The following is a 13,543-nucleotide window of genomic DNA, read 5'->3' on the forward strand; positions in this document are numbered from 1 at the left end:
TGTTAGATGGCAGCAGACCTACCCACAGAGACCTGGCAGGCCAGAAAGGGCTGGCATGATATATTCAGGATGCTAAATGCGAAAAATAGGCAGCCAAGAATACTTTATCCAGTTAGAATGTCATTCAAAAATAGAAGGAGTGATAAAAAGCTAGTTTTTAGAAATTAAAAGAATTTGTGATCACCAAACCAACCCTACAGAAATACTAAAAGGGGCCCTCTAAGCAAAGAGAGAGCCCAAAAATAACAAAGACCAGAAAGGAAGAGAGACTATATACAGCAACAGCCACATTACAAGTAATACAATGGCACTAAGTTCGTATCTTTCAATAGTAACTCTGCATGTAAATGGGCTAAATGTCCCAATCAAAAGACACAGGGTATCAGACTGGATTAAAAAAATAAGACCCATCAATATGCTGTCTGCAAGAGATTCATTTTAGACCCAAAGTCACCTCCAGATTTACAGTGAGGGGGTGGAAAACAATTTACCATGCTAATGGACATCAAAAGCAAGCTGGGGTGGCAAACCTTATATCAGACAAATTAGATTTTAAACCAAAGACTGTATACGAGATGAGGTAGGACACTATATCATAATTAAAGGGTCTATCCAACAAGAAGGTCTAACAATTGCAAGTATTTATGCCCCTTACATGGGAGCAGCCAAATATATAAGGCAATTAATAACAAAAATCAAAGAAACATATTGATAATAATACCATAATAGTAGGGGACATTAACACCCCACTCACTGCAGTGCACAGATCATCTAAGCAGAAGGTCAACAAGAAAATAAAGGCTTTGAATGACACACTGGACCAGACGGGCTTCACAGATACAGTCAGAACATTCCATCCCAAAGCAGAACATAATGCTTTGTAACTGGAACTCAATCACAAGAGGGAATTTGGAAAGAACTCGAATATATGGAGGCTAAAGAGCATCCTACTAAAGAATGGAGGTGTCAGCCAAGAAATTAAAGATTAAAAAAATTCATAGAAACAAATGAAAACGAAAACACAACTGCTCAAAATCTTTGCAATGCAGCAAAGGCAGTCCTATGAGGGAAGTATACAGCAATGCCAGCCTCTCTCAAGACACAAGAAAGGTCTCAAATGTGCAACCCTAAGCTACACCTAAAGGAGCTGGAGAAAGAGCAGCAAATAAAGCCCAAACCAGCAGGAGAAGAGAAATAATAAAGATTGGAACAGAAATCAATGAAAAGGAAACCAAAAGAAGAGCAGAACAGATCAAACTAGAAACTAGGAGCTGGTTCTTTGAAAAAATTAACAAGATTGATAAACCCCCAGCCATACTTATCAAAAAGTAAAGAGAAAGGACCCAAATAGATAAAATAATGAATAAAAGAGGAGAGATCACGACCAACATCGAAGAAGTACAAACAATGATAAGGGCATATTATGAGCAACTATATGCCAACAAATTAGGCAATCTGGAAGAAATGGATGCGTTTCTAGAGACGTATAAACTACCTAAACTGAAACAGGAAGAAGGAAAAAACCTGAACAGACCCATAACCAGCAAGGAAATTGAAGCAGTAATCAAAAATCTCCCAACAAACAAGAGTCCAGGGTCAGATGGCCTCCCAAGGAAATTCTACCAAACATTTAGAGAAGAATTAATACCTATTCTTCTGAAGCTGTTTCAAAAATAGAAATGGAAGGAAAACTTCCAAACTCCTTCTATGGGGCCAGCATTACCTTGATCCCAAAACCAGACAAAGACCCCACCAAAATGGAGAGTTATAGACCAATATCCCTGAAGAACATGGATGCCAAAATTCTCACCAAGATATTAGCCAACAGGATCCAACAGTACATTAAATGGATTATTCACCACGACCACGTGGGATTTATTCCTGGGCTGCAAGGTTGGTTCAAAATCTGCAAACCAATCAATGTGATATACTACATAAATAAAAGAAAGGACAAGAACCATGTGGTCCTCTCAATAGATGCAGAAAAAGCATTTGACAAAGTACAGCATCCTTTCTTGATTAAAACTCTTCATGGTGTGGGATAGAGGGAACATACCTCAATATCACAAAAGCCATATATGAAAAGCCACAGCAAATATCATTCTCAATGGGGAAAAACTGAGAGCTTTTCCCCTAAGGTCAGGAACACGGCAGGGATGTCCGTTATTACCACTGCTGTTCAACATAGTACTAAGAGTCCTAGCCTCAGCAATCAGATAACAAAAAGAGATAAAAGGCATCCAAATTGGCAAAGAAGAAGTCAAACTCTCAATCTTTGCAGATGACATGATATTCTATGTGGAAACCCAAAAGACTCCACCCCAAAATTGCAAGAACTCATACAGGAAATTCAGCAAAGTGGCAGGATATAAAATCAGTGCATAGAAATCAGTTGCATTTCTATACAATAACAATGAGACAGAAAAAAAGAGAAATTAAGGAGTCGATCCCATTTACAATTGCACCCAAAACTGTAAGATACCTAGGAATAAACGTGACCAAAGAGGTAAAGGATCTGTACTCAGAACACTATAGAACACTCACAAAAGAAACTGAGGAAGACACAAAGAAATGGAAAAATGTTCCATGCTCATGGGTTGCAAAAACAAATATTGTTAAAATGTCTATGCTACCTAGAGCAGTCTACACATTCAATGAAATCCTGATCAAAATATCATCCATTTTTTTTCACAGAGCTGGAGCAAATAATCTTAAAATGTGTTTGGAACCAGAAAAGATGCCTAGTAGCCAAAGGAATGTTGAAAAAGAAAACGAAAACTGGTGGCATCACAATTCTGAACTTCAAACTCTATTACAAAGCTCTGATCATTGAGACAGTACGGTACTGGCACAAATATCAACATAGAACAATGGAACAGAATAGGAAATCCAGAAATGGACCCTCAACTCTATGGGTCAACTAGTATTTGACAAAGCGGGGAAAGAATATCCAATGGAAACAAAACAGTCTCTTCAGGAAATGCTGTTGGGAAAACTGAATAGCTGCACGTAGAAGAATGAAACTGGATCATTTCCTTACCCCATACACAAAAATAGACTCAAAATGGGAGAAAGACCTAAATATGAGACAAGAATCCATCAAAATCATAGAGGAGAACACAGGCAGCAACCTCTTCGACCTCGGCTATAGCAACTTCTTGCTAGACACATCTCCAAAGGCAAGGGAAATAAAGGCAAAAATGAACTACTGGGAATTCATCAAGATAAAAAGCTTTTTCATAGCAAAGGGAACAATCGACAAAACCAAAAGCCAACCGACAGAATGGGAGAAGATATTTGCAAATGACATCGGATAAAGGGCTAGTATCCAAAACCTATAAAGAACTTAATCAAACTCAACACCCAAAGAACAAATCATCCAATCAAAAATGAGAAGACATGAGCAGACATTTCTCCAAAGAAGACATCCAAGTAGCCAACAGACACATGAAAAAATGCTCCACATCACCTGGCATCAGGGAAATACGAATCAAAACCACAATGTGATATCCAGTCAGAATGGCTAAAACTAACAAGTCAGGAAATGACAGATGTTGGTGAGGATGTGAAGAAAGGGGAAGCCTCCTACACTGTTGGTGGGAATGCAAGCTGGTGCAGCCACTCTGGAAAACAGTATGGAGGTTCCTCAAAACGTTAAAAATAGAGCTGCCCTATGACCCAGCAATTGCACTACTGGGTATTTACCCCAAAGATACAAATGTAGTGATCCGAAGGGGCACCTGCACCCTAATGTTTATAGCAGCAATGTCCACAATAGATGTCCATTGACAAATGAATGGATAAAGAAGATGTGGTGCACATATACAATGGAATATTATGCAGCCATCAAAAAATGAAATCTTGCCATTTGCAATGACGTGGATGGAATTAGAGGGTATTATGCTAAGCGAAATAAGTCAATCAGAGAAAGACAGTTATCATATGATCTCACTGATATGTGGAATTTAAGAAACAAAACAGAGGATCATAGGGGAAGAGAGGAAAAAATAAAACAAGACGAAACCAGAGAGGGAGACAAACCATAAGAGACTCAGTCACAGGAAACAAACTGAGGGTTGCTGGAGGGGAGAAGGTTGGAGGGATGGGGCAACTGGGTGATGGACATTAAGGAGGGCATGTGATGTAATGAGCACTGGGTGTTATATAAGACTGATGAATCACAGGCCTGGTACCTCTGAAACCAATAATACATTATATGTTAACAAACAGAATTTAAATTTAAAATGTTAAAAAAAAAAAAAGAAAACAGCCATTGAAAAATATATTTTTAAAAATTATGTAGTTTCAGACATCTATGTAAATAAGTTAGAAAATCTAGCTAAAAGAATAATTTACTTTGGAAATATAATTTACTAAAATTAACCTCATTAGAAACAGAAATACCAAATAGACCAATTTCCATTTATCTCTTTCTCAGAAGGGAGAAAACTATCAAGGAACTATCCCACAAAAAAGCACCAGGCTCAGAGGGGTGCACAGGAGAGTTCTGTCAAAACTTGAATACCCAGATATTCTTGGTGTAGGGTGAATTGTCCTAGAATACTGACAATGAAAAACAGACCAGGAACCCTAATTCTTCACACTTCTTTATCAAGTATAACATGAATACCCAAACCTAATATTGGTAGCAGGAAAAAAAATTGATTTATCAATATTGATTTGAAAATGCTAAATAAAATAATAGCAAACAGAAACCAAAACTGAAGAATACAAGACACCACAAACAAGTGGACTTTATGCCAGGAATCCAAGCCTGCTTCAATATTAGAAAATCCAATTATACAATAGGTGTAAGAAGAAAAATCATGTTTATCTCCAGAGATACCAGAAAACCTTTGGCAAAATTTAACAACTCATTCCTGATAAAAACACTGAATAAAAAGGAGGACTTGTTGCATATTTTGTTAAGATGATAAAACACATAAACCTTATCCTAAAGCCAGAATCTTACTTAATGTGGAAACACCAGACTTTCTGTTAAGTTCGAGAATGATACAATCAAACCCTTGGAGTGTACGAATTGGAAAAGTTGTAATAAAGCTTTCGCTATTTGCACAGATATGACAGAATACCTGGAAAACCCTACAGCATCAACAGTAAGACTCAAACAATAAAATAATTCAGTAAGGTAGCAGATATAAAGTTAATATACAGAAATCAGTAGCTTTCATACACAAATAACCAGTTAGAGCACCCTATCCAACAGAAATATGATGTGAGCCACAAATATAATTGAAGATTTTCTGGCAGCCACATTAAAAAATAAAAAATAGGTAAAATTAATTTTAGTAATATATATATTTTATTCAATTAAAACTAGCCAAAAGATGATCATTTCCATATGTAATCAGTAAAAAATTTATATTGAGATATTTTACATTCTTTTTTCATACAAGGTTTTCAAAATCCAATGTATGTTTGCACTACAAGACCCCTCGATCTGGAGCAGCCGTATTTCCAGTGTTCCAGGGTTATAGGTGACTAGCGAATAGCGCACCTGAAGCCCAGAGCTAGAGGACATAACGGTAGTGAGGCCCCCAATGAAACTAAAAACAAGGGAGGTCAAATACTTGGCAATAAGTTCAACAGGAGATGTGAAAAATCTGTGAGCAAAAATTTAAAACATTCCTAAAAGTCACAGAAGTAGACATGAACAAATGGAGAAACACCCTATTTCTGGAAAGGACAATCGACATAAAGATATCAATTCTCCCTAAATTAATTTGTAAGTGTAATGCAACCCCAGCAGATATACCAACAAAGGGTTTTTTATGGCTCTAGCACGCGGACACTAAAGTGCATACAGGCGCACAGACACGCAAGAACGGGGGGGGGGGGGGACAACAATGGAAAACAGCTGGGAGGAGGCCTCACTGAAACACTAACTCCGTGTGGCAAGGGCATATGAAGCAGCAAGGAGGAAAGGAACAGAAATTCCTGAGTAGACTCCAAGACACAGGGAAATTTAGTGGAGCACAAAGGAGCACCCTGAATCATGGGCAAGAAGAATTTTTAGTAACTGGTGCTGGGCCAGCGGGCTAACCATTTAAGAAGAGATAATACTGGACCCATGGCTCACACGATACCCAAGAAAAATCTCCAAAGGTACAGGGGCTAAATGAAAAAGGTGGAACCACCCCAATACTGGAAGACACAGGCGCACCCCTCTTCCACCCTGCTGTTAGAGTAACACTTTCTGACCACTGTTTAAAGTCCAGAGGTACTAAAAGATCAATGAGATGACTTCATGAAACTGAAACAGAAAACCTCCCCACGGCTGGAAAACATCATAGACACAGTCCAGAGTATGTGTCTGCAGCCTGCGATGCAGGTAAAAGGCCAATTAATATTCCTAGTATATGAAAGACTCTTAAAAATGCAAGGATAAAGACCAAAAACCTAATTTAAAAACAAGAAAAAAACATGAATAGAAAATACACGAAAAGAGACAAACAGTCCTTAAAAATATGGCCTAACTGTAATAGGAGGAAAATGCAAATGAAAGCTACACTGGGGACTGATGTCACCTCCCACCTGGGCTCAAGTTACCACTCTGAGAAGACTGTCCTCGCCAGGCCACCTTCTTGGGAGTTCCTGAGGAAACTTGCTCCCCCCCCCAAACCACGGAAACGAGGCCGGCCACCCGGCAGGACTAACAGGGACGCACGAGCTCTGTGAATCCACCACGCACCATGCTTTCCTGAACATTTTCAGTTGGCAGGAGGGGAAAGCAAAGGGCAAAAGGAGAACTCTAGCGTGCTACCTTTCATGTAAGAAAGAAAAGAAAGAAACTGAGTAGTTACCTACGGGGAGTGGGAGGAAGTGAGGTGGAAAAAGGAAAAGCAGGCTTGGGGGCAGGGGAAACGACCCCAGAAGGAACGCAAACAGAAACAAAGTCTTCTAGAGCCGCACCCTGGGTGGGCGGTGCGCAGCGCTGTCACGTGACGGGGCACCACCCCGGGCACCCCTGCGTGCCCTCAGCCTGGAGACAAAACAGCGGTGAAAGGGGTCACTGAGCAAGGCCTTCGCTTTCCACAGCAGGGAGGGTGAGCAATTCTGAACCTGCTTTAGGCGCGTTCCTTTAGCAAAATAGGGCGCCCAGCGCTCGTGGGGGAGGGAGGTGCAGGTGGAGAGGTGAGGGGGAGTGCCACTGGAGCCACCAGTGTGGTTCTTTCTACAGAAATTACATCAGATGCCTGTGTAGGCTGCGTTCACCCCCCCGCACCGCCCCCCCCACTCCTGGCTGTGTCAAGGGAAACGGTCTAGCAGCAGCAGCACCTGGGTCTGGGTTTCTAAATGCCACTCTCCTCTACGAAGAACCAGGGCTCTCTGGAAATGGCAGATTCAGGGCTGGGCTAGGGAAAGTACAAGATCAGCCCAGAACATCTCACTGCGCAGGAAAGTAGGCAAGTGCTCCAAGAATGACGCAATTGAGGGGCCATCCCAGGGGGCACTGCATCTGGGACAGCCAGAGGACCAAAATGAGTAGTATCAGCAAAGGACTGTAATCTACAGCACAAAGTAAGACTCCATGAACCCACCCTGATATAAACAGGAACGAAAACCATACATGGGGGAAGGGGGAAGAAAAGCACCTCTCACAGAGCACAAGGAATAATAATGTTAGAACAATCACCACGTGGCAAACAACCTAAGAACAACCATTTTGGCCAAGACTTGTCAGTGGATTGGTTGTTACCAGCAGCAGGAGACCCACATACCCACCAGACACTTCCACTTCTGTGAGCAAAGGGGGAAGAGCTGGCCCCACAGCAGGGAGGCTGATCCCCCCCCCCAACGTCACCAGACTCTGTGCCCCCCGCAGCAGGGACCACCACCCCAAACATACAGTCTGAATCTGATCATGAAGAAATGGCACATAAAACAAACTGAAATCATTCTAAATAATAAATTATTCTAAAAAATAAATGCACTCTTTAGAAATGTCAAGGTCACGAGAAACTGAGGACCCAATTCATTAAAGGAAATTAAAGAGATATGACATGTGATCTGGCCTGGATCCCGTGTCAGGAAAAACAGTAACTTTTTTTTTTCCTATAAAAGACATTACTGGGACGACTGGAGAAACAGCAGTAAGATCTATAATTGGATCAGGCTATTGTATTGGCATTAATTCCTTAATTTTGATAACTGTATCCTTGTTTTGAGGAAATATACAGTGAAGTATTTAAGGGCAAAGGGGCTTCACGTCTGAGATTACTCTCCTTTGGTTCAGAAAAACAATAAAAGAGGGAGAAAGAGAAAGCAGATGCAGTGACACCGGACTTCGGGGAATCGGAGCGCAGAGGAATTCTTTGTATGTCTATAATCATTCCAAAACAACAGCACAGAACAAGAATGGCTACTTGTCTCTCCCCGCTGAGGTGAAGCCCCAAGAAGCCTGAAGCCAGGAGTGGCAGCACCGGTGACGGGCGCCCGCCACACTCCCCTCTGCGCCCTATTTACCGATTGAACTGCTGACTCTGTCTCCTTTCTTCTTCCTATTTTTCTTGCTCTTGCCCTTGGGCTGCGGCGAGTCCGCCAGCACCAGCTTGCTGTCCTGAGGGTGCTCACTGGGGGAGGCAGGCTCCAGGGGGCCTGGGTTCAACCTTTCTTCCTTGACGTGGTTCAGCTGCTTTTTGTTATTGTTGTTACTGTTCACTTTTCTCTCCTCCCTTTTCTGCTCTGCCAGGGAAGTAAGGTCCAGCACTTTCGCCTTCGACTCAGTCTGGGGCCGGGGTCTGGGCTGGCCCTCGGAGGCTTTAGGGGGTTCTGCCGGCTTCCTCACCAGCTCGCCGCTGGCCTTGCTGGTCTGCCTGAGCTTCTGTTTGCCGTTTCCCTCCTTGTGGTGATGCATTATGTCCAGGAGAAAAGACAGCGGCTCCTGCGGCTTCCCGCTGACCTCCTTGGGGAGGAGGAGCTTGGAGTCTCTGGAGTCCGTGGGGCTGGCAGCATTCCCGTCAGCCCCCAGCCCCGGCCTGGGCTCCATGTGGTCCCCATGTCTGGAAGGAGAGTGAGATGAGGTTTCTGGTTCTTCCGTTTCCTCTAGTGAGCCATTGTGCATGTTTTCAGAGTTAGGTACGGACTCTGCCGCTGCCTGGAAGTTACTAGCAAGCATGTCCAACTTGGGACAGTCTTTACTTGGCCTCTCCTTCTTCTTCTTTTTCACGGCCCTCAGCTTCTGAAGCTCTTGAAGCCGCTGAAACTCCTCCTGCTCCTCCTGTCGCCTCTGCTCCTCCCGGAGGTGCAGGTGCTCCCGGGCCCTGGCCTCTGCTTCCAGGCGAGCTTTCTCCTCCAGCTGTGATGGGAAAAGAGGAGCCAACTTAAGACAACAGTTAAGTGTTCTACGTTAAGACATTAAAAAAAAAAAAAAATCTTAGAAACAAATCATATAATAAGAACATAAACCCTGAAACAGGTTATAATAAACCAAACAGCTTGAAACATACCTAACCCAAATTATTTTACTTTCCAGAATTATTAGATTTAATCTTTCTACTAAGGTATACGCTTATTACTTTATTGGTCATGGCGGGGCAGGGCGAGGGGTGCCGCTTAACAAAATCTTCCTTACAGCCTTTGCCCTAGTGGCTAGGCACTTCTTTAAAACAAGGTCAGGGGCGCCGGGGTGGCTCAGCCGGTTCGGCATCCGACTCTTGATCTCGGCTCAGGTCTCGATCTCACAGTGGTGAGTTCAAGCCCCCGCACTGGGCTCCGCGCTGGGCGTGGAGCCTGCCTAAAAAATAAATAAATAAATAAAGCAAGGTCAGAGCAGCTGCTGTGCCAGCCTCCCGTCTCTGTGCGGCGACTGGACGACACGTCTCACCAGCTGCTGGCGTGCTGCCTCTCCATGTGAGGCTGGGGCCTTCCCATGCACAGCAACAGGGCAGGTAAGAAGTGTATACGAAAAACGTGAAATTCCTTTTCCCAACCTAGCAGATAAACCAAACTCCCAACATGTTTTCACCAGCGTGACGGAGCAAGTGACATTCTAGTATGTTCCACATCACACAGCAAACAGATATCGGCTATTTCTGCCCTCCACCCTGGCATGAAGTTAGTTTTCATTCCAAGTGAAGACTGGACTTCACCGGTGATGCCTGTTCCAGGAGCCTCTGTGGAAACTATTCTTTTTGCTTAGAAAACAAAGGCTGTAAAGAGTGTGTGACTCTTCGCATCCCTGAGCTCCAGTAAAAGACTCTGGCAAATATATTTTGCATTTAAAAGTCCTTCCAAAAAAAAAAAAAAAATTAAAAAAAATAAAAGTCCTTCCAGGTTTTAATTATTTTTCACAACATTCCAGTAGGCAATATTTTTAAAAGACGAGAGTCATTTTGAAGAACTTAAATTATGTTAAAAATTTAATGGCAGGTGTTTTAAAAATTTAACTTGACAATTCAAGTAAAACTTATTAAAATCCTTGTTCCATGTGTTCAAAGTGAAGCCTTGGAGGCAACTCTCGGAGTGGACCTTGTGTCCAGTGTCTAGTAAGCAGAGTGCCTCCCACAGCAAAGGTCGGGAGCAAACCTGCCCCAGGACTGCAGCTACAGGGAACTCACAACCAGGTACGGGGTGCCTTCCTTTCAACAACCAGCCCGTCAACCAGACACTTGAAAAAGATGGGGTGCAGGGTACCGAGCGCATGGGGTGAGTGGGCCCTGACCTAACACCCCTAAGTGGAGAACAGGTCTCACTGCCCCACTCTAGTGGGGCTGGGCAGACCCCCATCTCCTCAAAGCCCACTAACTGGACCTTGATTAGGACCATGAGGCACAAGCAGGGCTCCTGGCGGGCAATCTCATCACAAGCGTGTCCGCATCACAAGCAGCTAGAGGGGGAGGCACCACCTCCGCACGCTCTGGAGAGCGTCCTCCTCCCGCTCCATCTCTGCTGAGCCTCGCCTCGTCCCCAAGCCACCCATCCTGCTGTCAGAGCCCCTGTCAGCCTCGCAGGTCCCCTCCGGGCACAGCCCGGATCGGCCAGCCGCGGCTTGGCTCTTTAGGAAGCTACAAGCGGGAGGGCCGCAGTGTGGCACAGCCTGGGGCACGGAAGCACTCCGAAGAGCAGACACTATCCGTCCCCTCACTTGGGGCCGTAACATGAAGTGAAGAGCGCCGTGTCTCACTTGCTAGCGGACAGCCTCTGCGCGTTACGTCCGCTGCTGGGCCAACCTGTCTAGTCTTGGTAGATGTTTGCTTCCATGTAGCCCACGCCATGCAGCGAGATGCCCGGGGCCGCCCACAACAGCTGCCCATCTTACTCTTTCACCCTTGACACCAATGTCACGTGCCTGCCCTCTTCCGGGATGGAGGACACTTTGCCAGTCGGGGGACAACGGGTGGGAGACGGGGGAGCACTCAGACTATGTCCTGAGGATGTCGCTGTGGCAAAGGCCCTATCCCAGCCTTGTGTCGAAGTGACTTCTTTACCCACAGTCTCTAAAAGCCCACAGTGACCCCCTTCTACTCCCTCACTACCTGGGGCTCCATTCTCAACCTCCCTGGGAGAGAAGGCTCTTCTTCCAGACAGAGGCCGAGGGTATGCGGTGGTGCGCCCAGCAGGGCACCGGGACCCATAAGCTTGTTTTAGATCCATCAACGAACCCATGGCACAAAAGGGGAAGCCATGTCCTGAAAACACAACCTGGGGCTTCTGACCAGCTCCGGCTCAGACCCCAGAGACAGAGACGGTCAGGGGCCCTCGTGGCAGCTGCGTGGGCATGTGGCCCTGAGGCCCGCTGCAACCAGCACGGCTCCGCAGGCCGCCCTTGAGCAGCACTGTGCCGGCACGCGGTTTACCTTCCTCTGCTTGTGCCTGGCTCGCTTGGCAGCTCGAGTGCTGCTCACGGGCTTGGTCTCTGAGCTGTTTATGAACTGCAGCAAGTCTTCCACCCTTCGATGGTCAACCACACTCTCTCTGTCCGAGAGCTGGTCCGCCTTTTTAGGTTGTTCTTCTTTCCTCTTGGTCAGCCGCAAACGAAGCTTCTCCCTCATCTCTGCGTAGTTTCTACTTGTCGGTGCAGCTGGAGGCTAAGGCAGTTAAAGGAGAGCGTGGCTGAGTGAAGCTTCAAGTTTTAATGATGCTCAACACTGCAAATTTCAGAACACATCTCTAGAAATGGGAGTCTTCTTTCACTTCTTTCATCCTCCAGTAATACACATTCATGGTACAAAATAAGGGAGATAAACAAGTGGCAGCAACAAAGAAAACCTGTCCCAGGGTGACCCGAAGATTACTTCCGGCACCGACCCCTTAACCTGTACACGTTCATGAAAACCACGGTAAAACATGTACAACTATGTACACAAATGGACATTTTTAAACCAGAAGAGAAAAAACAAATCACACATACCAATTAATCTACTTTTTATACAATACAGTGTGATTATCTTTTTGTGTCAATGCGTTTGTCGAATCTTTCCATCCCTTTGTGGGTTTCTTGTTCAGTGCCAAAAGGGAAAAAGAAAAGTGCCCTCAACGCACTGCCAACATTTCTCGCTGACACTCACCACGTGTGTACACATGAGCAAATGCAGACAGAACAAAAGGAGAGAAAGAGCAACGACCAGCGCCCCCCCAGGCACCATGGCTGCCATCTGCTCGTACAGACAGACTGTTAGGGGTTCTGCCATGCACGCCGCACAGCGAGTGCCCCCACCGCATGACTATGCACGGTCTGGATCCAACGATACCCCCTTCTGGCTGTTCAGGAGGTCCCTAGCTCGCAAACAAAGGCAAAAATGCAGTCATGAAATCCTTATAGGTAGATCTTTGGGCAAATAGTTTTCATTATTTCTTCAGGATAAGTACAACCTAAAAGTAGAACCACGGTATCAGACCACACCTTGATTTTAACCACACCGTAAATGAAGCTTAACACACAGTATGACCACACCGCGGACTCCAGCTGGTGCCTGCTGGTCCTAGGGGCCTGCTCGCTGCCCCCGGGGCACTTACCCCGCCATGCCCGAAGAACTCACAGTAGCAGCAGTCACAGTACTTGCCCTCCTTCTGGTTGGTGGAGGTGGAGGTGCTGGAGCTGTGCTCAGAGCAGCTGTCCTCGTCGGCGCTCTCGTCCCCGTCGTCCTGCTGCGGGTCATACACACCGTTCTCACAGCGGTGCCCCTCACAGTCAGGGTCACTGCAAAACCACACACGGGCCAGTTACTAGCAGCCACCCCAACACTGGGAGTCACACAAACGAGGTGGTGTGGGCAGGCATGTGAGCTTGCAGGGCACACAAAATCTCTCCACTGTCCCTCCCGCCACCACGTCGTGACTTCAAACAGGCAAATTCAAAGGTAACAAAAATCGTCTTTTTAAAACAAGCTGTTCAATGTTTGTATTGTTCTTCACTCAACATATAACAGATGCAACTTAAAAAATGCCCAGTCCCCCTTCCCCCATGCTACCAGTGGCCAGGAGGTGGCGCGGGGGGGGGGGTGTCTGCGCACCGATCCATGGTGGCCCAGCCCTGAGGACAAAAGGCGCAACCAGCGTCCTCCCCTCGACCCATGGCCTC

The 13,543-nt window shown here is 45.3% G+C and overlaps 1 protein-coding gene across 3 annotated transcripts in view; it reads right to left on the bottom strand.

Moving 5' to 3' along the window:
* The window catches only part of LOC103676619 (E3 ubiquitin-protein ligase RNF4), a 207,227-nt gene that overhangs the window by 14,737 nt on the left and 178,947 nt on the right, over nucleotides 1-13,543 (bottom strand). For all 3 annotated transcript variants that reach the window (XM_040625119.1, XM_040625117.1, XM_040625118.1), the window contains exons 20-22: nucleotides 12,979-13,162; nucleotides 11,820-12,050; nucleotides 8,488-9,319 (exon numbers count right to left, since the gene is read on the bottom strand). In XM_040625119.1, the coding sequence (XP_040481053.1) occupies nucleotides 8,488-9,319; nucleotides 11,820-12,050; nucleotides 12,979-13,162 (1,247 nt within the window). The remainder of the gene's footprint in view (nucleotides 1-8,487; nucleotides 9,320-11,819; nucleotides 12,051-12,978; nucleotides 13,163-13,543) is intronic.

This window comes from Ursus maritimus, unplaced genomic scaffold (genome assembly GCF_017311325.1).
Source record: "Ursus maritimus isolate PB19 unplaced genomic scaffold, ASM1731132v1 scaffold_8, whole genome shotgun sequence".
Classification (NCBI taxonomy): domain Eukaryota; kingdom Metazoa; phylum Chordata; class Mammalia; order Carnivora; family Ursidae; genus Ursus; species Ursus maritimus.